The sequence below is a fragment of the Xenopus laevis genome, chromosome 4L (assembly GCF_017654675.1).
Source record: "Xenopus laevis strain J_2021 chromosome 4L, Xenopus_laevis_v10.1, whole genome shotgun sequence".
Taxonomy (NCBI): domain Eukaryota; kingdom Metazoa; phylum Chordata; class Amphibia; order Anura; family Pipidae; genus Xenopus; species Xenopus laevis.
The window spans coordinates 153474552-153498600 of record NC_054377.1 but is presented as its reverse complement, the minus strand read 5'-3'; the positions used below and the strand labels follow the sequence as shown (position 1 = coordinate 153498600).

The 24049-nt window shown below is 41.9% G+C and overlaps 1 protein-coding gene and 1 long non-coding RNA gene across 3 annotated transcripts in view; one reads left to right on the top strand and one right to left on the bottom strand.

The window, feature by feature from the left end:
- phf2.L (PHD finger protein 2 L homeolog) overlaps positions 1-24049 on the bottom strand; it is a 93761-nt gene that overhangs the window by 6828 nt on the left and 62884 nt on the right. The window contains exons 13-20 of one of the 2 annotated variants that reach the window (XM_041591004.1): positions 23644-23763; positions 21576-21694; positions 18157-18335; positions 16911-16984; positions 16600-16757; positions 12590-12858; positions 3588-3683; positions 84-193 (exon numbers count right to left, since the gene is read on the bottom strand). In XM_041591004.1, the coding sequence (XP_041446938.1) occupies positions 84-193; positions 3588-3683; positions 12590-12858; positions 16600-16757; positions 16911-16984; positions 18157-18335; positions 21576-21694; positions 23644-23763 (1125 nt within the window). The remainder of the gene's footprint in view (positions 1-83; positions 194-3587; positions 3684-12589; positions 12859-16599; positions 16758-16910; positions 16985-18156; positions 18336-21575; positions 21695-23643; positions 23764-24049) is intronic. The other variant, XM_041591006.1, reaches the window with a different exon arrangement.
- LOC121403138 lies at positions 8366-14698 on the top strand. Its single transcript, XR_005967080.1, has 2 exons — positions 8366-8673; positions 14238-14698. It is a non-coding gene; the product is annotated as an uncharacterized LOC121403138 (long non-coding RNA).

The window sequence follows — 24049 nt, the reverse complement described above, 5'->3', positions numbered from 1 at the left end:
ACACTGGGTGCATGTAAGAGATGACACTGGGTGCATGTAAGAACTGACAGTGGGTGCATATAAGGGAGTGTTTGAGGGCTCACCTGCTGAGACAGTTTTGCCGCCGCGGCTGCCAGGCCTGTTTCAATAGATGCCACTCTCGTACCTTCTCGGACAGGTCTGTCTTGTCGGGGTATCGAAGGAGCGACTCTGGCTAAAGGTGAACAGTTGGAAAAGAGCTAAGTATAAATATCACAGGCTGTACCAACTGCACCAAATGGGAAGGAACGGGAGATAAATCAGCATTTCACACTGCAAAGGAAACGATTAGGCTCCACTAGCCTAACCCTCTCTCCACTAGCTTAACCCTGAATCCACTAGCCCTAACTCAGATTGTGTATGCCTAACCTTCAGTCTACTAACCTCACTCAAGCTCCACTTGCCTAAGCTTCACTCTACTAAACTCATTCAGGCTGCACTGGCCTAATCCTAACTCCACTAACCCAACCATCTCTCTACTAACCTAACTCAGGTTCCACTTGCATAACAAAGATTGCACTTGCCTAACCAGATAAACTGATGAACTCCACTCTGCTCGAGGTTTTGAAAGTGGCTTTCTATAGCTTCGGCCTTAGTATAAGTCACATGGGTAATACATGAGCAGGGAGCGACAAAACTGTTTGTCCTACAAAAGAAGATAAAGGCAAAGTATTCCCTGGTCACGCACTTTTCTTTGTACATGTTTCGAAAAAGAAGTTCTGCAAACTGAACCTTATTTATTTATAGAATTACAAATGACCAAATAACTGTGGCAGTAATTCAGAAACCTCCTCAGCTAGGAACCCGAAGCAGCAACCTCTACTGGGCAACAGTTCATGAACCGTGGCATAATGCTTGCTTGTCTTTCCAATAAATGCTGAACAAAACATCCAACAGACATGGTAGTACAGCAAGAAAAGTACCATATAGCAGGTATTGGACAGTATTTGGTCCTGTTAATTCTTTTTCTGAACAAGTTTAAATAATGCTGAATTGTTCTGCTTTACATGTATTTCTGAATTTCAAAAGGTTGGTATTTTTGTTTCATCTGACACAGCCCATCCTGTATAACCCTACATTGGGACACCATCACTCTGCACCTTATCTGAAACACCTATAAATACATTTTAAGCATCACTGTAGGATAAAAATGCCTCAAAGCCTAGGAACCCTGCCTGTACATTCTTTTATCAGAACCACCAGTGATTCCTTTTCATCTCCCTGAGGCTTCTGGCTGAGATCAGGTGTCCAGAGAAATAGAATTTTAATTTCCCCTTCCTACTCCTAATAACCACATTCTGCCTCTGGAGGGTGGAGTACAAGATCAAAAAATATTCAGAAAACAAAGCAGTGATTTTTATTGGCCAATCAGAAAACAGTGCATCATATCAAAATGCCTATGAATTAGTAATGTAATGTCACACAGTGTGTGTGTGGTGTGAGGGCTCGGCAGTAATATTATTGTACAATTTGCAAAGGTTGACAGAAATTACAGGTAAGATAAAAGCAAGATGTATAAACTCTAACCGCTCTCATTTCTTTTCATTCCACTTTTCACTTCCCTTCTTTTGCTACAATGTTCCTCCCTCCCGTTTACCCTTTTTGCTTTGTTCTCCTTCTCCACTTTTTCTATTCCCCTAACTATATGGCCTTACCCTCACTCATGCTCGCTCTTCTCCCCTGACCCACTTTCTCTCCTTTTGTCTCCCATCCCCTCTCCTTATTTAGGCTCCCCTTACCTCCATTTTCAGTTCTATTTCTTACAATATTTTTTCATCTGTCTTCCTCAGTGCCTTCTTCCCCTACTAGGATGTGCCTCCCAGGAGAAGATCAACCATAAGTGGGTCAGTGTGGGGCTACTGTAAAATGTCCCCTTCATACCTGGGGCCAGTAGATAACTGGGAGAAGCTATTTTCTAAATGAAAAGTGCACAAGCGTTCATATGAGGGCCTACTGAAAAGCTCAGCATGTTGAAGTTATGATAGGACTGAAGGTCCAGCAGTGAGACAACTGCAGAAGCCTTGAGAAAGAGAGGATAGGCATGGTACTGGCAGGAAATTTAGGCCAACTAACAAGGTAGATTAAGAGCCTACCAAGAGATCTAATGCTGAGGTGCAATCAAACCTTGCCTGCTGACTTGAAGAGATGCTGTGGAATACAGCCTTGGGCAACCCACTAGATCTATGTCCCTACCTACATCTGTAGCCCTCCTGCTAGATGGGAAGACCTGGGGGGACGTAGCAGAGGATACAAAGGTAAAATTTACACGTCTATGCCCAGCTTTATAAGGCAGAAGGTGACAGTCAGGAGGAAGGCCAGGAGGAACAGAAAGGTAAAGAGAAAGGAGTTTGCAGGTTCATGCAGCTGAATCTTGTGTTTTTCTGCAAGAGCAGCGTGTGGGGAAGGAGCCCATAATAGAGGATCGAGGGAAGGAGCCCATCATAGAGGATCAGGGGAAGGAGCCCATCATAGAGGATCAGGGGAAGGAGCCCATCATAGAGGATCAAGGGAAGGAGCCCATCAAGAGGATCAGGGGAAGGATACCATAATAGAGGATCAGGGGAAGGAGCCCATCATAGAGGATCAAGGGAAGAAAAGGAAAGACACCTGAAATGGGAGAGCAGGGAGTTTCAGAGGGAGGGGGGCTGGCGTTTTTGGAGGAGGAAGGTGATGCCCAAGGAATGAATGGAATTCAGGTAAATGATTTGGGGAAGGATTGGAGGAAGAATTTGTCAAATACCCAAAGGCCCCTAAAACCCCAAAGAAATCAAAAGGGGTAACTAATTAAATACAGTTTAATGTAATATAGGGAGTCCCTGGGAAAGGAGAGGAAGCTTTCAGTTAATGATACAGGTGTAAGGGAAAGTTTTGGGGAGAAATAATTTGCATATTAACAGTTTGGGTTGTCTATTTAATGCATTAAGTTTTTTAAAGAACATTGTACATTGTTTTGTTTTAAAGTTTTGTGTTATGTAACAGGAATGTAATCAATAAACAAAATTCCTACCTACATGTGTAGCAGCAGTCTCACTAATATCATATTTATGTGAAATACTCATCTAGCAACTCTCCAGAGCAGCCATGGATGTCTCTCCTCTAGTGGACCCTGGAGTCTCAGATAACACATGCCCCAGCAAAGTGGCTTTAGAGACTATCTCACATCAGTCTCCCATCTATACCCGGCCTTAAAGGAGAACTAAAGCTCTTTTGTGTCTCAATATGCTCCAGAAGCTCCCCATGTTTTTTCACAAGCACATTCTCTCGGCTGATGCCAGTTACTTGAGTTTAAGAACCCACTCACAATATACACCGACACAGCCTAATAACATCAGAGGATGGGGAGCTGCTGGTGTAGATTTTAAAGGCCTGAGTCATTACTGATCCTCTGGGCTGGTATAGTATGTTCAGAATATAAAATACAAAAGTTCTAGCCATATTTTTGTTTAGGCTTTATTTCTCCTTTAATCTAACCAACTGGACTTTTTCCCACATAATGGATTAACAGTCAGCAGCTGCAACTGACAATCATGAAAGGTCTTATTGAGGAATCACAGAAACAGATGGCTCACCTGTGGGGCTATAAGGGGCATCGTCAGAACACTTTCGCTTCTTTGCTCGAGATTTGAACACTGGATTATCTTCATCTGATTCTAGAGAAGGGTAAACTACACAAAGAGAGAGCAGCATTATTGGAGAGTCTTTAGCCACATTACAATTACTATAGCAATGACTAGGGCCACCAGATCTCTCTCTTAGAGCTGCATCTAAAGCTGCTTTCTAAAGAGCTTACACTTATAGGAACTCTATAGTAAAAAGGACTTTTTTATAGAATAGAAATACCGATATCCCGAGACAATTTGCTTTTAAATTTCATTCATTCGTTTGTTGTGTTAATTATTTGCTTTTCTTGTCAGTCTAATTTAAAGTGCCACACCAAACCTGCAAAACGGAATACAAACAAAGACCAATGGCTCAGTAGTCTCAATGCAGCAGTGTTTTTTATCAGTCACATGGCAGCTGCTCAGTGTCCCCACTCCGGATTGTGAGTACTGGGCTAATCCGTCCATACACCAGGGGCTCATGTCTGTGCCAAGATGGCAGATGGTGAGATCGATTGCCAACTGGTGAGTCTGGAGCAAGGCTATTCTGCACAACTGAAAGATGCAAAAGGAAAGTCCTATAACCTGAACACAGGTTCAGTCCATAAATCCCACAGACAATGCCACTGTTAAAGGGGAAGTATCACTTTGTAGTAAAAGTAGAAGTAGATATTGAAATGCAGCATCACTTTAAAGGAAAACTATACCCCCCCCAAACAATGTAGGTTTCTATAAAAAGATATTGCATAAAACGGCTCATATGTAAAACCTGCTTCATGTAAATAAACCATTTTCATAATAATATACTTTTCTAGTAGTATGTGCCATTGGGTAATCATAAATAGAAAATTGCCATTTTAAAAAATAAGGGCCGCCCCCTGGGATCGTAGGATTCACTGTACTGTACAAACATAACAACAAACCATACATGTTAGGTCACATTAGCCAATTAACAGACAGGGTTGTGTCTTTTGCTTCCTCACTTCTTCCTGTTACAGTTAGAGTTGCAGTATTTCTGGTCAGGTGATCTCTTCCTGTTACAGTGAGAGCTGCAGTATTTCTGGTCAGGTGATCTCTTCCTGTTACAGTTAGAGCTGCAGTATTTCTGGTCAGGTGATCTCTTCCTGTTACAGTTAGAGCTGCAGTATTTCTGGTCAGATGATCTCTTCCTGTTACAGTTAGAGCTGCAGTATTTCTGGTCAGATGATCTCTTCCTGTTACAGTTAGAGCTGCAGTATTTCTGGTCAGGTGATCTCTTCCTGTTACAGTTAGAGCTGCAGTATTTCTGGTCAGGTGATCTCTTCCTGTTACAGTTAGAGCTGCAGTATTTCTGGTCAGATGATCTCTTCCTGTTACAGTTAGAGCTGCAGTATTTCTGGTCAGGTGATCTCTTCCTGTTACAGTTAGAGCTGCAGTATTTCTGGTCAGGTGATCTCTTCCTGTTACAGTTAGAGCTGCAGTATTTCTGGTCAGGTGATCTCTTCCTGTTACAGTTAGAGTTGAAGTATTTTTGGTCAGGTGATCTCTGAGGCAGCACACAGACCATCACGAAATGGTGGCTCAAGGCAAGAGATGTAAAAGGGCAAGATTTACTTAAATATATATTCCAGTTTGGTAAGATTCTTTAATATGTCACTTAATATGATATGAACTATCTGTTGCTTAAGTGTTCATTTTGGGGGTATAGTTTTCCTTTAACCCTGTTGGTGACAGATTATAATGCTTTAGAGAAACCCCTAGTGTCCCTGCAAGTCTCTGCACCCAAATCTAATCTACCTTCGCTATTCCTTAAGGTGACCATAGACGCACAGATAATATCGTACAAAAACAAATTTTCGTCTGATATTCGGTTCGTGTATGGTGGAAAAAGAGCTGACTGATATCGGCAGAAGACTTGGATATTGGTCGGCTCGTCGATCGGCTTGGACGGAAAATTTTGATTGTGTGCCTTTGAAGGGACCCAAACATCGGCCATTGTTAGTGCTGAATTGTCAGATACAGGTAGAATTCTATTGTTTCTTGCCGTATATCTACCTGTATATCAGCTCTACACATGTGTATTGAAACGAACAATCTTTTTTGGAAAGATCTTTTCCGAGAAAGATCATAATTGTTACGTCTATGGCCACCCTTATCCAACATGGCTGCACTTGCGCCAGCCCTTGCACCCCCTCATGCACCCCAGATCTTTCAATCTCGTTTTCCTGCACTGCCACTAAAAATGTAAAGCCTCCTCCTCCTGGTACCTTGTAAGTGAAACCCCATGATTAGTTTCTGTAGTTTTCTGCGAAAATACTTCTCTTCATTTCAAGAAATAACCAGGAAATTGAAAACAGCAATTAATCTCAAGCGCTGAACGAAGAAGTATTGTTTCCAAGGAGCAGATTAATTCAGGGGGATGTAACTGCACTCTGCATTAAAGGCAATGATAACTATATAGCTATTAAATAGTATTGCAAATATGCCATCAGACTGCACTGTTTGTAATACAGTATTTTACTCTGTTTCACTGAGCATTATGGGATTCCGTAAATGTATAACAGACTCCAGAAACAAAACAATCAATCTATTTGAATAGTGTCTATGGATTTAAATGACAATTCTTCATCAATTTTACTTTGTATTTGACTAAAGGAATTATTAATACAGGTATGGGATCTCTTATCTGGAAGCCTTTTCGTGTACATTATAAGCAAATAATTCTAATCTTCAGACTGGGCCCCCTTAGCTCATAACGAGATTACAGATATATAGAAACATTGGGGTGTCACCCTGCTATAGTTCCAGGGGTACCCAGGGTACAAATAAGCACTCACCTCAAATCTCCCCCTAACTGACCATCAGACTGGGCCCCCTTAGCTCATAACAAGGTTAGATATATAGAAACATTGGGGTGTCACCGTGCTATAGTTCCAGGGGTACCCAGGGTACAAATAAGCACTCACCCCAAATCTCCCCCTAACTGACCTTCAGACTGGGCCCCCTTAGCTCATAACAAGGTTACAGATATATAGAAACATTGGGGTGTCACCCTGTTATAGTTCCAGGGGTACCCAGGGCACAAATAAACACTCACCCCAAATCTCCTCCTAACTGACCTTCAGACTGGGCCCCCTAAGCTCATAACAAGGTTACAGATATATAGAAACATTGGGGTGTCACCCTGCTATAGTTCCAGGGGTACCCAGGGCACAAATAATCACTCACCCCAAATCTCCCTCTAACTGACCTTCAGACTGGGCCCCCTTAGCTCATAACAAGGTAACTCATATATAGAAACATTGGGGTAACAGTCACCCTGCTATAGTTCCAGGGGTACCCAGGGTACAAATAAACACTCACCCCAAATCTCCCCCTAACTGACCTTCAGACTGGGCCCCTTAGCTCATAACAAGGTTACAGATATATAGAAACATTGGGGTGTCACCCTGCTATAGTTCCAGGGGTACCCAGAGCACAAATAAGCAGTCACCCCAAATCTCCCCCTAACTGACCTTCAGACTGGGCCCCCTTAGCTCATAACAAGGTTACAGATATATAGAAACATTGGGGTGTCACCCTGCTATAGTTCCAGGGGTACCCAGGGCACAAATAAACACTCACCCCAAATCTCCCCCTAACTGGCCTTCAGACTGGGCCCCCTTAGCTCATAACAAAAACAGGCTGGTATGTTAGTACTTATAATAATTTCCGTGCTGCAAGCAATTAATGTAACATATATAAAGTCAATTGGTCAGGGAAGGGAAAACATCAAATGGCAATAAGATGGTACTTCAGTCTAAAATAAGTAATGGCATTTAATGGCAGTCTTGCCACTCCCCATACTCTCTCATTAGCTGTAAGTATTTCCTGGTTACCTCACAGGACACTCCCCCTCACTCTCTCATTAGCTGTAAGTACTTCCTGGTTACCTCACAGGACACTCCCCTCACGCTCTCATTAGCTGTAAGTACTTCCTGGTTACCTCACAGGACACTCCCCCTCACTCTCTCATTAGCTGTAAGTACTTCCTGGTTACCTCACAGGACACTCCCCCTCACTCTCTCATTAGCTGTCAGTACTTCCTGGTTACCTAACAGGACACTCCCCCTCACTCTCTCATTAGCTGTCAGTACTTCCTGGTTACCTCACAGGACACTCCCCCTCACTCTCTCATTAGCTGTCAGTACTTCCTGGTTACCTCACAGGACACTCCCCCTCACTCTCTCATTAGCTGTAAGTACTTCCTGGTTACCTCACAGGACACTCCCCTCACGCTCTCATTAGCTGTAAGTACTTCCTGGTTACCTCACAGGACACTCCCCCTCACTCTCTCATTAGCTGTAAGTACTTCCTGGTTACCTCACAGGACACTCCCCCTCACTCTCTCATTAGCTGTCAGTACTTCCTGGTTACCTAACAGGACACTCCCCCTCACTCTCTCATTAGCTGTCAGTACTTCCTGGTTACCTCACAGGACACTCCCCCTCACTCTCTCATTAGCTGTAAGTACTTTCTGGTTACCTCACAGGACACTCCCCCTCACTCTCTCATTAGCTGTAAGTACTTCCTGGTTACCTCACAGGACACTCCCCCTCACTCTCTCATTAGCTGTAAGTACTTTCTGGTTACCTCACAGGACACTCCCCCTCACTCTCTCATTAGCTGTAAGCACTTCCTGGTTACCTCACAGGACACTCCCCCTCACTCTCTCATTAGCTGTAAGTACTTCCTGGTTACCTCACAGGACACTCCCCCTCACTCTCTCATTAGCTGTAAGTACTTCCTGGTTACCTCACAGGACACTCCCCTCACTCTCATTAGCTGTAAGTACTTTCTGGTTACCTCACAGGACACTCTTTCAATTGCTGGAAGTTCTATTGTAACTGCCCCAAGTGTTGCTAACTTCCCCCATGGACTCTCATGGACCACTTGCTGATACGACAGATGATGTTGCGACTGGGATTTCATTAATACTTCCATTGAAATGATGGCTACAAATCCAATGCAGTTTGTTGAAATTCCAGGAAGACGGCACAGCAAATAGGAGAAAATGCCAGACTGTCTCCCAAATCAGGTAACAATAAATCGTTTAATTTCACATGGAGACGCCAGTGTGTGCAACTGATTGTACTTAAGCCCTAGTGGATGTGAGGAATGTCAGGCTCATGTGTATAGTAATAATAATCAGGTGGAACAGGCTTGGGAGTGGAGTCAATAAGAGACTGACTGAGCAGATCAATAGCCATTGCTGGACAGGAGTCCCTGTAACATTGGGGAGCAGGAATAAGCAGAATATAAGGGGAAACACTGGATCCAGGTATTCCTTGTTCATTCCGTGTCCAGAATGTCAGTATATGTCTTATTTATATATTACACAATCAGTCACAAAAGTAAATCAATTACCCCAGGGAGCTAAAAACCAGTTTCCACCTCACATACAAGCAAAACACAGGGCTAAAATGTACAGTTACAGGAGCTCCAAAGAGCAGATTCATCATATTCACTGGCCATTTTCACTTCATCTTCATGTTTGTGTTGTAAAATATACTAATGGCCAGAGACACTTAGTCCCATTAGTTGTAGCCCAGGAGCACCTATACTTTACTAATGTGTTGCTCTACTATATTCTCCCATTCTGATCTACATCCATAATATCATTGTCAGCATTCTGTTCCATGGGAAATAGTTCTTAAATATTATATTGATTTAGGAGAATGTATATTGCTGTTTGCAACTATTTCTTATGTAACTGTAACAATAAAGATCTGAATGAAAAGCTGAACAAGCTGTTTGTTGACAGTGTCTTGAGATCTACTCATCCCGTTCTACCTTCTGGGCACCCCTGTGAATCTAACCAAATACACTAGGCCACGCCCTCATGTTAAGCCACACCCATCAGCCAATACATTGATAGGATCACCCAGAAGGGACACGTCTATAAATTGGATCTTGTCACCAAAACCAAGAAAATAGGAGTGTCAAGTCAACCTGTGTTGGGGTTGGAACCACAGACTCTAATACTATATTTAATTTAAATCCACACCAATGTGCATGCAATCTAGAGTGACACCATGTTTTTAAAGGGATACTATCATCATTTATTGGGATACAACTAATACCATCTTTTTACTGTAGTATTGTACATTTTTTAAATTATTTTTAAAAATTCTCAGTTTTGCCACCTTTTTTTCACCAGGCATAACATGTTTGTTTACTATTATTACAGTAATAACCAAGAACATTTTTCTCACCAACCCCAAATTTACCATAGGCTTCCATTATGAGACTTGAATATCCTGTAAATAAAGTCCTTATCAATCGGGGGGGGGGGGGGGAGACATTATTTTAGGGATGCACCAAATCCAGGATTCAAATCCAAATTTGCATATGCAAATTAGGGGCGGGGAGGGGAATTGCAAGACTTTTTGTCACAAAACATGAAGTAAAAAATGTTTTCCCCTTCCCACCCATAATTTGCATATGCAAATTAGGGTTCAGATTCTGTTCGGCCGAATCTATTGCAAAGTGGATTCGGTGCATCCCTACTTTATGCGCCGAAAGGGTTTGCTTCTCCTTTAAACACCTCAAACCTACGCAGAACCGCTACTGCATAAAACGAAAAATCTAACGGTTATATACTTGCACATACGACCTGGGGAGCCAAGGGGGTTCCGGAAGATAGTGGCAGCAGCCAGGTGGGGAGCTAGAGAGGTTCATTCGGAAACCCAGGAGTGCGCTGCCTCTACACTACAAATGGGGAGCTAGAGACTTTCACGCAGCCACAACCCCCCTGTATCCCAGCCCCCCATCTTCTACAGAACCTGGTTATACAAAGCAACTAACTGCAGAGCTGTGCAACAGGTCAGCGAGTATCATGTATGGTCCCAGACTTTAGTGCAGAGAAGGGAAACGTTTCTCAATGGTCAAGTATTTCTTATTTGTCTGACATTTTTCTCAGCAGAAGTGTACTTTATTTTGGATTGCTAGCTGTTAAAACTATTAGTTCCCCTTTAACAGGATGTAATCCTCTAATAGAATTTACATCTGAACGTCATCTTATTTTATTTCAATGAACTTTTAGGCTTTGCTTGCCTCAATATACAGTGCAATTGTTTGCTAGGGTCAGGACAAGGCCTAAATGGACAGTTAATAATAGTAATAATAATAAAAACAACAATGGAATTAATAAAAAAAAAAACATCTTGCCATGAAAATACCCGTGACCTGTCAAAGTGAAGTTCAATTTCAGGCATATCTTTTAAAAACTACAAAAAGTTAGTTTTTATGAAGGATTTTGGCACTCTAAAAAATACATGGTAATAAGGAGCCCATTTATGAAAGGTCAAAACAGAAAAAAATACTTGTTATTTCTATTTATCTGACAATACATTTTATTATATATATATATATATATATTTTTTTAATATATATATAATTTGTTTTACAACAATTTTGGGTAATTTCAGTATGAACATTAAGGCATTCAGTGACTACTGCCAATGAGCTGTTGTGGAATCATGGAGTTTCCAAAAAATGGGTCGGGCTTTCATGAAAGCATGGGGGCGTGTCTAGATATAACTTGGATTGGGAGTCGTTCTTAGAAATCCTGCCGTAAAGGGGTGGTTCACCTTTTAGTTAACTATTGGTATGTTATAAAATGGTACGGTCTGAGAAACTTTTGAATTGGTCTTCGTTATTTATGTTTTATAGTTGTTTTTTTTTAATTATTTGCCTTCTTCTTCTGACTCTTTCCAACTTATAAGAGTATTATTACTACTACTTTTTATTTCTCATCTTTCTATTCAGGCCTCTCCTATTCATGTTCCAGTCTCTTATTCAAATCAGTGCATGGTTGCTAGGGGAATTTGGACCCTAGCAACCAGATGGCTGAAACTATAAATGGGAGAGCTGCTGAATAAAAAGCTAAACAAGTCAAAAACCACAAATATTAAAAAATGAAAACCAATTGCAAATTGTCTCAGAATATCCCTCTCTATGTCATACTAACAGTTAATTTAAAGGTGAACAACCCCTTTAAGCCATTCAAGCAAACCTTACAGTGCTGAACCCCAGTAAGCAGGGAGGGTCATTGTGACATTTACTCTAGGCTGGAGGTGGGGCCACCCTTCTATAGGCTGAAGTACAAATATAACTAGTACTCCCGCCAAATGAAAGCTTGCACTGTCCCAAGAATAGTTTGAGTGAGAGAGCTAACTCTCTGTTATTAACGTTTAATGCTACTGGACGGGTGGCTTTAGGGGTATTTTAAGAAAAAAACACATTATGTGGTTCTCCATTACTGGTTATCCTGGCACATTTTTTATAAATTATGGGAATGGTCTGCATCAATTGAACAGAAAAAGAGAGTTCTATATTGGCCTTTTAGAAATAGGCTCCCAAACTTTAATCTCTTGGTGGACTTGACCTTTATCTTCATAACCTATAAGTACCATAACTGTACAGACATCAGGGGGCACATTTACTATTGGTCGAATATCGAGGGTTAATTAATCCTCGATAGTCGACCCTCGAAGTAAAATACTTTTACTGCAAATACTTCGATCCAACGATCGAAGGAAAAACGATTCGAAGGATTTTATTCCATCGATCTAAGGATTTTCCTTCGATCAAAAAAAGCTTAGAAAGCATATGGGGAAGGTCCCATAGGCTAACATTGGTGCTCGGTAGGTTTAAAGTGGCGAAGTAGGTAGTCAAAGTTTTTTTAAAGAGACAGTACTTCGACTATTGAATGGTCGAATAGTCGAACGATTTTTAGTTCGAATTGTTCGATTCAAAGTCGAAGGTCGTAGTAGCCTATTCGATGGTCGAAGTACCCAAAAAAAACTTTGAAATTCTAAGTTCACTCGAGCTTAGTAAATGTGCCCCCAGGTATTTCTAAATGTTTAACTGTAAATGTTGGCAGGAATTTCATCTGTAAAGCTGAGCCCTGACCAAGCACAAAACACACAATCGATAAGGCTGGCACTTACCAAAATCAGAATCTTTAAAACACGCCTCCAAGTTATCCTGCTCCTCGTCATAGTCTTCCATTGTAATGCTCTTCTTGTTGGCTTTCTTGCTGGCTCGTTTGTTTGCAAGCTTGTTGTTGCCCGACTTCTTGGAATTCTGTGCTGATATGGAATTATTCTTGGCTTGGTTTGCACTCCAGGAGGTCTGTAGGCAGGAATCTGAGGGCAGATTGGCCATTGATAGCATTCCCTGGATCGCTTCCTGCGTGCTCGGAGATGCTGGGGGTTGGCTTTATGGGAAGTAAACCAGAAAGTTCCATTCAGACATGTGGATGTATTCATAGTCTTTAGCAGCTGAGAACATTGTGCATTCAAATACACAAGTGATACTTAGCTCCATTACCTGTGTAACAGAACAACCCCTCAGTGACTTCTAATATCCTTATCATTTACAGTAGGGGGTACATTATCCCTTATAATACATGAGTGATACTCAGAGTTCCCTGTATAACTCAGTCTGCAGCCTTGTGCCTTTATATGGTCACAGAACAACCCCTCAGTGACTCTAATATCCTTATCATTTACAGTAGGGGGTACATTATCCCTTATAATACATGAGTGATACTCAGAGTTCCCTGTATAACTCAGTCTGCAGCCTTGTGCCTTTATATGGTCACAGAACAACCCCTCAGTGACTCTAATATCCTTATCATTTACAGTAGGGGGTACATTATCCCTTATAATACATAAGTGATACTCAGAGTTCCCTGTATAACTCAGCCTGCAGCCTTGTGCCTTTATATGGTCACAGAACAACCCCTCAGTGACTTCTAATATCCTTATCATTTACAGTAGGGGGTACATTATCCCTTATAATACATGAGTGATACTCAGAGTTCCCTGTATAACTCAGCCTGCAGCCTTGTGCCTTTATATGGTCACAGAACAACCCCTCAGTGACTTCTAATATCCTTATCATTTACAGTAGGGGGTACATTATCCCTTATAATACATGAGTGATACTCAGAGTTCCCTGTATAACTCAGCCTGCAGCCTTGTGCCTTTATATGGTCACAGAACAACCCCTCAGTGACTTCTAATATCCTTATCATTTACAGTAGGGGGTACATTATCCCTTATAATACATGAGTGATACTCAGAGTTCCCTGTATAACTCAGCCTGCAGCCTTGTGCCTTTATATGGTCACAGAACAACCCCTCAGTGACTTCTAATATCCTTATCATTTACAGTAGGGGATACATTATCCCTTATAATACATGAGTGATACTCAGAGTTCCCTGTATAACTCAGCCTGCAGCCTTGTGCCTTTATGTAGTCAAAGAACTCGACTCTGGGGATTGATATATATATATACACATATACCGGTATATATATTCCACATTTGGTCTCTGACAATGGTGACTATTTTCCACATCTGACAATTTATTTAGCAAACAGAAGGAAATGAATGTATAAGGTGGAATATAAAGAGAAATGCTCTTCTTACATAATTAAGGCTGAATGTTCTGGGATCAGAGTCTAACTAATAAGTTTATTTAGGAAAGGACTTTCTGGTAAGAAGTGTTTTTTAAACATGGAAATGAATAGCCTTTAATGGAATAAATGGTTTTCCAGAGCAATGTCCTTAATTGACCTTATTTTTCATAGGAAGAGTAAACGCTTTTACAGGAACAAATGAAGGAGTCATTAGGAGAAGTTGCCAAGTCAGAATTCCATGGCTGTTGCTGTTTGCTGCACACACAAGACTCACTCCTCTCAGTAATTACCAGGGAAATGGACCATCAAGTGACCTGACTGTAACGGCACGAGGAAATGCCTTTGGGGTGTAAAATCTGCTTTGATATAACTGAGTAATCACAATCCCATCCCAATGAACAGCTAGCACAATTTGCTTGAGTCCATCAACACTGCATGAACTTGCCTCCAGTGTGACTCACATGCCAGATCCACAGCGGCCATTGGTGCACAAGCGACACAAGCGACACAACGACACACTTATGGTGACAAATTGGAGAGCAATGTCAAACCACTTTGGCAGCAGAAAGTGTGCTTGTGCCCTCACAACTAAAATATACTTATAAATGTTTGGTAAATAAATAAATGTTAAACTATTGTGTAACTAATGCCCAGGACAGCAAAAAGGCATAAAGCAACAAAGGAATATTGGTTTTGCCACAAAGGAAGGAGAGGCAGTCACATGACAGTAGAGACGAGTAGCAGGAAACACACTCCCCCATGCAAAGGAAGTAGAGACAGTCACATGATTACCAGGAAATACACTCCCCCATGCAGAGGAAGTAAAGACAGTCACATGAGTACCAGAAATATACTCCCCGTGCAAAGGAAGTAGAGACAGTCACATGAGTACCAGGAAATACACTGCAAATACACCAATTAGACCGCTCCCAGCTAACCCCCCTGCACTGCTCCGTGTGCTCCTTGTTGGGTGCTCTGTCTGCAGCGTCTCCACCGCTTGTCTCACACCAACCAAAGGAAAGACGGCACTCCATTCAAGGATAAAGGCAGGTTTATTACAGACCCCACAGGGATCTAAAGCCCTATGAATTTCGGGACTCAATCCCTTAATCAGCTACGTCTTTCCTTAGGTTGGTGTGAGACAAGCTACCAGGAAATATACTCCCCATGCAAAGGCAGTAGAGAAAGCAACATGAGTACCAGGAAATATATTTCACATTCAAAGGAAGTAGAGACAGTAACATGAGTACCAGGAAATACACTCCCCATGCAAAGGAAGTAGAGACAGTTACATGAGTACTGGAAATATACTCCCCATGCAAAGGAAGTAGAGTCATTCAAATGAGTACCAGGATATACACTCCCCATGCAAAGGCAGTAGAGAAAGCAACATCAGTACCAGGAAATATATTTCACATTCAAAGGAAGTAGAGACAGTAACATGAGTACCAGGAAATACACTCCCCATGCAAAGGAAGTAGAGACAGTCACATGAGTACTGGAAATATACTCCTCATGCAAAGGAAGTAGAGTCATTCAGATGAGTACCAGGAAATACACTCCCCATGCAAAGGCAGTAGAGAAAGCAACATGAGTACCAGGAAATATATTTCACATTCAAAGGAAGTAGAGACAGTAACATGAGTACCAGGAAATACACTCCCATGCAAAGGAAGTAGAGACAGTCACATGAGTACTGGAAATATACTCCCCATGCAAAGGAAGTAGAGTCATTCAAATGAGTACCAGGATATACACTCCCCATGCAAAGGCAGTAGAGAAAGCAACATCAGTACCAGGAAATATATTTCACATTCAAAGGAAGTAGAGACAGTAACATGAGTACCAGGAAATACACTCCCATGCAAAGGAAGTAGAGACAGTCACATGAGTACCAGGAAATATACTCCCCATGCAAAGGAAGTAGAGACAGTCACACAAGTACCAGGAAATACACTCCCCCATGTAAAGGAAGTAGAGACAGCACACGAGTACCAGGAAATACATTCCCCCGTACAAAGGAAGTAGAGACAGTCACACGAGTACCAGGAAATAACGCCCACATGTAAAGGAAGTAGAGACAGTCACATGAGTACCAGGAAATATACTCCCCATGCAAAGGAAGTAGAGACAGCCACATGAGTACCAGTAAATACACTCCCCATGCAAAGGAAGTAGAGACAGTCACACGAGTACCAGGAAATATATTCCACATGCAAAGGAAGTAGAGACAGCCACATGAGTACCAGGAAATACACTCCCCATGCAAAGGAAGTAGAGACAGTCACATAACTACCAGGAAATATATTCCACATGCAAAGGAAGTAGAGACAGTCACATTAGTATCAGGAAATACACTCCCCCATGCAAAATAAGTAGAGACAGTCACATGAGTACCAGAAATTGCACAAACCCCCCCATGCTGGCAATAAAAGTGATTATAACAGATTTATAACTTATAATAGTATATTATTCCAGGTTTACATGTGGCACAGTAGTTTTTGTTTCCAGTTTAGGGAGAGCCAACACCAACCTGTTTGCGTTATAATCCAAACCACCAACTTCCTTGCTTGCCTGTAGCAGATCTAATATCCCAGCTGAGCTCCCGCTGTCCTTTTTGACTCTGGAATTCCGCGCTGGTTTGTCCTCTGTGTCTATGTGAAGGGAGTCTTCATCGGATGTATCATCACTCTAGGAAATGATAAGAATTACCGAGAAATAAATGCATTTAGATGTTGGAGTATAGATTAGTTGGTGCCTGATGAGAAAGACGTGATCTCATGTTGCAAATGGTATAATAGTGAAACATAATGTATTGACTAGACCCGGGGAGGAAATATTTACCTTATATTTTGATTCCAGGCCCTTGGGTTTCTTTGCTGGAGGTGGAGGAGGAGTCTCCTTGTTATCTGACAAAACTAGACAACACAAAAATGAAAGTGTCAATGCAGCATATGAGGCACAAATAAGGACTCTGAATATTTACTGAGAAATATTTAAGCATTTGAGTGGTTGAAACCGCCCAGACGTTGCCTAGAAAGGGGCACATGAGAAGGGCTACTGAAGGGCCAACTATCACTTGAAGAACAGAGTTGAGGTGCACAGTCAACCACCCCAAGGTCTCTGCATGACTCTGCCTGTATTGGGCAGCACAAAAGCCGCCATTATATCTGCAATAATGGACCCAAGAAGTTGCATGATCATGTGAATCCAAGTTAACTTCTAATATTGTTACAAAAGGGGGTGCATGATAATGGGAATAAAGTACCCCCTCTTGTAAAACAAAAGCACTTTCTAAGTTACTGAGGAGTTACATGACCAGAAAAAGCATGCGGCTGTAACTATAGTGTGCTGGGGCTCCCCCTGCAAAAACATCTTCAGAGAGGCCTGGCGCACTCTGATCCCCATTCTCCAGACCACTTCCTGTTCCGCCTCTGCCCCGCCCACATCCTGCCTCTGACCCGCCCGACTTGCGTCCCACTTCCCCGCCGCAGGGAAGAGGGGTTTACGCCACTGCCAAGTGTTTTTATACAGGTCATAGAACTCCGAGGTGACTTCCTATTTTGCTACAGGGGGTACTTTATTATAATACACAAGTTTCATGGAGTCATGTGACAGAAATGACACCACTAAGCACCGAGTATAACTGATGACATCACTAAGCACCATTTATAAGGATATCATTTACAGGATATTTATTCAATATTAATTGAAAAGAATGTCTGCAGTATTTCAAAAAGCATCACAGTAACCCATATGGAATGTGGGAAAAGTTTTTGACAACCAAAAGACCAAGACCAAGAGCATTTGGCCAAAACAATATGTGTGGTGCAACTCTAACACTGGCCCACCTCAAATACACCATCCCTACAGTGAGTCCTGGGGGCTATCATCATGGTGTGGGGTTACTCTTTATCAACAGGGATTGTGCGTCTTCTTAAAATAAGAACAATAGAGGCAAAGGGTGATGTTCCTGACAGGCTTCCAGCTGGAGACCCCTAAATCTCTCCGTCTAAACTGTCAGAATGATTTAGCAGCTTATATGTGTTACTGTGTGTGTATCTGAGATTGTGTCACAATCGGATCTTACAGGACAAGTCTCTCTTTGTGGTCGTTTTCTTTCGTCTGATGGGAAACTCATCAATCTTCAACTCTCCGTCATCCGATACATATTCATATTCGTCCCTGACTGGTTTGGTTTTGTCTTCTTTAAAGTTCTGCAGAGATCCAAAAATACTGGGACTATTCTGGGTCTTGATCCCTTTGGACCTGTTGGAATGAGTGGGATATAAGAAGTCAATCTGGGCTACAAGTTGGGTGGAAACATAACAGGTGGCTAAATACGGACTATGAAGGAAACGGGTGCAAGGAACAGAGAGGCATAATCAGTGGTCTTTTTAACCGAATCACTAATTATTGCTTTACAACCCCGCAGCAAAGACACAAGCATTCGTTTCCATGTAATTATCTTGTCTAATGGAAAGTGTGTTGCTGTGCAGATTTCTGTAATGATTCAGTTATCATGAAATTGTTTATTTGGAAACTTCTGTGGACCTGTATTTTGTGCATGACATCACAAGGCTGTTATATACAACAACACACTCAGAACACTGACTCTTTTTCATGTTGAAACACAAGTCACATGACTATGGCAAAGCAAACAGGCCCATGTATAGTAAGAAGTTTGCAAAAGTTGCAATAAGGTTTGTTTATGAACACAAGCAGAAAACTGGTGATTATTTTGTGGACGCTGAAACTGTAAATTGTCTTTTTGCATAGATACACACTACGGGGCTGATTTATCAAAGGTCGAATGTAAAGAGTTTTGTTTTTACCTCGAACTCAAAACTCGAATGGTATCTTATTTAAAGGAGAAGGAAACCTAGTCAGCGCAAAAACCCTCCCCTCCTCCCGTGTGTTGCCCACCCTCCCAACTCCGCCCTGGCCTACCTGTCCCGCTGGGCAAATGCCCCTAACTTGTTACTTACCCTTCTGCACAGTTCCAGTCTACGGAGTTGACCGACGCCATCTTCTTACAAGCGATCTTCTTCCTGCTTTGACCGGCGCATGCGCAGTAGGAGCATTTCGCCCGTACGATCTACTGCGCATGCGCCAAAAGTCACAAAGTCGGAAAACTTTGTGACTTTTGGCGCATGTGCAGTAGATCCGTACCGACGAAATGCTCCTACTGCGCATGCGCCAAAACGCCGGTCAAAGCAGGAAGAAGATCGCGTGGAAGAAGATGGTGCCTGTGAACTCCGTGGACTGGACCTGCGCAGAAGGGTAAGTAACAAGTTAGGGGCATTTGCCCAGCGGGACAGGTAGGCCAGGGGGGAGGAGGGAGGGTGGGCAACACACGGGAGGGGGGAGGGTTTTTGCGCCGACTGGGTTTCCTTCTCCTTTAAGAAAAAACTCAAACGTTTACTATTCAAACAAATGTTACCGACCCAAAAACTCTAATCGAATTCAAATCGATTTCAAAGTGTAATTTGAATCGAGTTTTTCTCCGAAAGAAAACTCGAATGTCAGGAAGGCTATTAACTTCTTCAAATAGGTCAACGGAAACCGACATATTTTGCCTGGGGTTGCCCGCAAAAATTAGATGCAGTCTGGGGTACACGGGTATCATTCCACGACGGTAAAACAAACTCCTCGGAATGTGCACAAGAATAAGTTGACAAGTGAAATATTTGAATCATTTCTCCTCCTCTATCTGCTCCAAATCCTTCTCTACTCACTTTTATTTTTTCTTCCTTATGACAACTGTTGTTTAAAATGCAAAAATAAAAACTTAAAAAAAAAAAGAAAATAGGTCAGCGGACTTCTGCCATTGACTTCTACATGAGCTCGGCAAGTTTCAGGTGGCAACCTATTGAATTCGAGCTACTTCCAGGGTAGAGGGATGATAAATCTCAGATTCAAGTTCAAATTCCAGTTGACCAAAAAAAAAAAAAACAACTTGAAAATTCAAATTTACCATTTGAACTTAGAAAATTTGCCCCTTAATGCATACATTTCAATCCCAGTAAGAAATGTTGGCCCCTTAATAGAGCATTACCAAAGTATATTTAATTGGACCCAAACTTTCAAAACTCCTGGTATCAATAAATCACCTATGTTCCATTAATATATATTTTGCACATTTACAACCATATATCTCAGCTTTAATTCATGCAGCATTAAAAAGTACCTTCCATACCTATAAAACCAGGTACAAATAGGAGGAAAAACAAGGGGCCCCCAAAATAATTTGCAGTCCAATACACTGGCCAACGCTCTAAAATGAAGTAGCAACGAAGTGTTTCTCCACTTTGAGCTCATATTGAGCACTGAAAAAATATCATTTGTAAATACATATTGTTATCAGATAAATGTCAGCAATCCACAGAGGACACTCAGCAATAGTTTACGGGTAAGGAAGCCAATCCTATATCTCTACAGCATGCATATAGTTTGCAGAGAACATGGCTATAGCCATTGGCAAATTTGTGAAGCCGTTATGAAAAAGAAAGGGCAATTTCAAAGGTAAAGTCCTAGAATATCATATAAATCATTGCATATGTTCTCCTTTAGGTCTGGCTTGCTCCAAAATACGCTGTAATACAAGAAGTACATAAAGTTATATTATCAGACTTGTTCCTGCCAGCACCCCAGTATAGTCATTCCTGTGTCGCTGGTTTAGTACATTCTAACAAGTGTCTGCTTATTTATGCCTCCATGTTTAAATTACACACAGACATCTACATTGTAGATAGAAAACATAGTGGGGCTCATTTATCAATACTGGGCAAATTTGCCCATGGGCAGCTACATTCAGTGATTGGCTTTTAAAAGCCAGCTGCAGGTAGAACAATGAATCCAACAATTTGATTGGTTGCCATAGGTTACTGCCCAGGTGCAAATTTTTATAATAATAAATGACCTCCAGTGATTTGCATCTGTTGCACTTTCCAGAAGAGATTGGTTGGTCTAGAAACCCTCAGGAGGGTTCAGGATAAAAGACTCCACTCCAGGTGTAGGTCACCATTGCCCACATGCATCACATACAACTCCTAATCGTTAGCCCATTGGTTGGTGGTGAAGCGACTGTCCCGTTTTTCGCGGGTCAGTCTTGATTTTGACAGCTCAGCCCGCACTCACAGATTTTTATGAAAATGTTACTCTTTGATCTCCTGCACTGACTCTAGAAAAAATACAAAGTTTCTGAAACTGAATTAAATAAGAGGCTTTTGGCAGAGACACCAGAATACTGAGCACCTGATATAATTGTAACCAATAAGATAAAAAGGTCTCTTGGGAGAACTGAGACTTAAAGCTTAAAGGGCGATATCACTTTCATTAGCAAAACTGTTGTAACACGTAAAACATGGCCCTAAAACTCCCAGAAATGTCTTCATAACCTGCCAAATGTTGTAAAATGGATTTGGTTATTTAGGGGGTGTGGGCAAAAATGGGCATGTTTCCCAGCAGTTATCCAATATATATATATACTGTATCTCTTGTACATACCCAAACAATTTCTTATTGGTGAACGAGAACTTGAATTTATTGTCTTTATTTGCTGAAAATAGTGTTTTCTGCAATCGATGCTCTTCCTCCATTTTCAGTAATGAATCCGGCTTGCTGTTCTGAAAGAGAGAAATATGAATGGACTGTAGAACTCGTGATTCTATAGTGACATTTTACTTAGAATAGATTTCTGAACTACAACAACAAGACATGACTCCTGTGCTTTGCTAGAAAGGAAGTAAAGCCACATGATTACCAGGAAATACTCTTCCCATGCAAAGGAAGTAGAGACAGTCACATGAGTACCAGGAAATACACTCCCCCATGGTAAGGAAGTAGAGACAGTCACATGAGTACCAGGAAATACACTCCCCCGTGCAAAGGAAGTAGAGACAGTCACATGAGTACCAGGAAATACACTCCCCCGTGCAAAGGAAGTAGAGACAGTCACACGAGTACCAGGAAATACACTCCCCATGCAAAGGAAGTAGAGACAGTCACATGAGTACCAGGAAATACACTCCCCCGTGCAAAGGAAGTAGAGACAGTCACATGAGTACCAGGAAATACACTCCCCCGTGCAAAGGAAGTAGAGACAGTCACATGAGTACCAGGAAATACACTCCCCCGTGCAAAGGAAGTAGAGACAGTCACATGAGTACCAGGAAATACACTCCCCCGTGCAAAGGAAGTAGAGACAGTCACATGAGTACCAGGAAATACACTCCCCCATGCAAAGGAAGTAGAGAAAGTAACACGAGTACCAGGAAATACTCTCCCCATGCAAAGGAAGTAGAGACAGTCATGAGTACCAGGAAATACACTCCCCCATGCAAAGGAAGTAGAGACAGTCACACAAGTACCAGGAAATACACTCCTCCATGCAAAGGAAGTAGAGACAGTCACATGAGTACCAGGAAATACACTCCCCCATGCAAAGGAAGTAGAGACAGTCACATGAGTACCAGGAAATACACTCCCCATGCAAAGGAAGTAGAGACAGTCACATGAGTACCAGGAAATACTCTCCCCATGCAAAGGAAGTAGAGACAGTCATGAGTACCAGGAAATACACTCCCCCATGCAAAGGAAGTAGAGACAGTCACACAAGTACCAGGAAATACACTCCTCCATGCAAAGGAAGTAGAGACAGTCACATGAGTACCAGGAAATACACTCCCCCATGCAAAGGAAGTAGAGACAGTCACATGAGTACCAGGAAATACACTCCCCCCGTGCAAAGGAAGTAGAGACAGTCACACGAGTACCAGGAAGTACACTCCCCCGTTCAAAGGAAGTAGAGACAGTCACATGAGTACCAGGAAATACACTCCCCCATGCAAAGGAAGTAGAGACAGTCACATGAGTACCAGGAAATACACTCCCCCATGCAAAGGAAGTAGAGACAGTCACAAAAGTACCAGGAAATACACTCCCCCATGCAAAGGAAGTAGAGAATCACACGAGTATAAGAAATACACTCCCCCATGCAAAGAAACAGAGACAGTCACGAGTACCAGGACAACTTATAAAAAGCACAAAAAGCAACAGTAAATCAGAAGTAAATCTTTTTATTCTAAAACACTTTTAATAGGGGCCTAAAGGATAAATCAACTTTTCAATTACAGCTTGTTTGGGGGATGGTGGGGCTCCATTCTGCCAAGTTACTGAGAAATAAAGGGCTCTTTGTTGTGCAAATAGTTCAGCTGTAGCCTTCCTTCCTACACATTATCCATATTGTATGGACAATGCAAGACTGTGAAATTGTTTCCCAGCCATTTCTGGAAGTTGCTTCCTTTGAAGGTTATTGAAGCAGCACAATAGTATTGACACCTTTGTCACAAGCAGTAGCATGTGTCACCATTTTACACCAGGGAAGCAGCTTTCCATACGGTTTCTATAGAGTGATTTGTTTCATGTGCAGTTACATTTGAACAGTGCATCTCTCTGTCCCAGCAGAATTGAAACATGTATTAATTAAACAGATGAAGTTTATATGGACAGATAATGACAGACAAGTGAATATTATTGTTACCTTTGCTACATTGTATCCAGTGCCACTGCCTACCTTGTATTTCCACTTGGCTTCAGTCTTGATCTTGTTCTGCTCCCGGATTTCACATTTCTCCACATGGTTGTGCTTGGGGGCTTCCTCCTTTGTGGGGGTGCTGATCTCTTCTTTAGGTATCTGAAAGAAAGTCATATGGAGAGCTTATGTCTGCACTTCCAACTGTCCACTTCTGGACCTTAAAGGAGGAGGAAAGTCATATCCCACTTGGGGGTGCCAAATGAAAGACACCCCAAGTGAATGTATTGACTTACCTTAAACCCCGGGCTGGTGCTCCTATCAGCAGAAAACTGCACCGGCCCGGGGTTATACCATTGAGCACCACGGAGAGATCCTCTTCCAACTTTTTCTTTCTTCAAATTTACCGGGGCAGACGCATGCGCAGTAGAACGAAACTTTTTGTTAA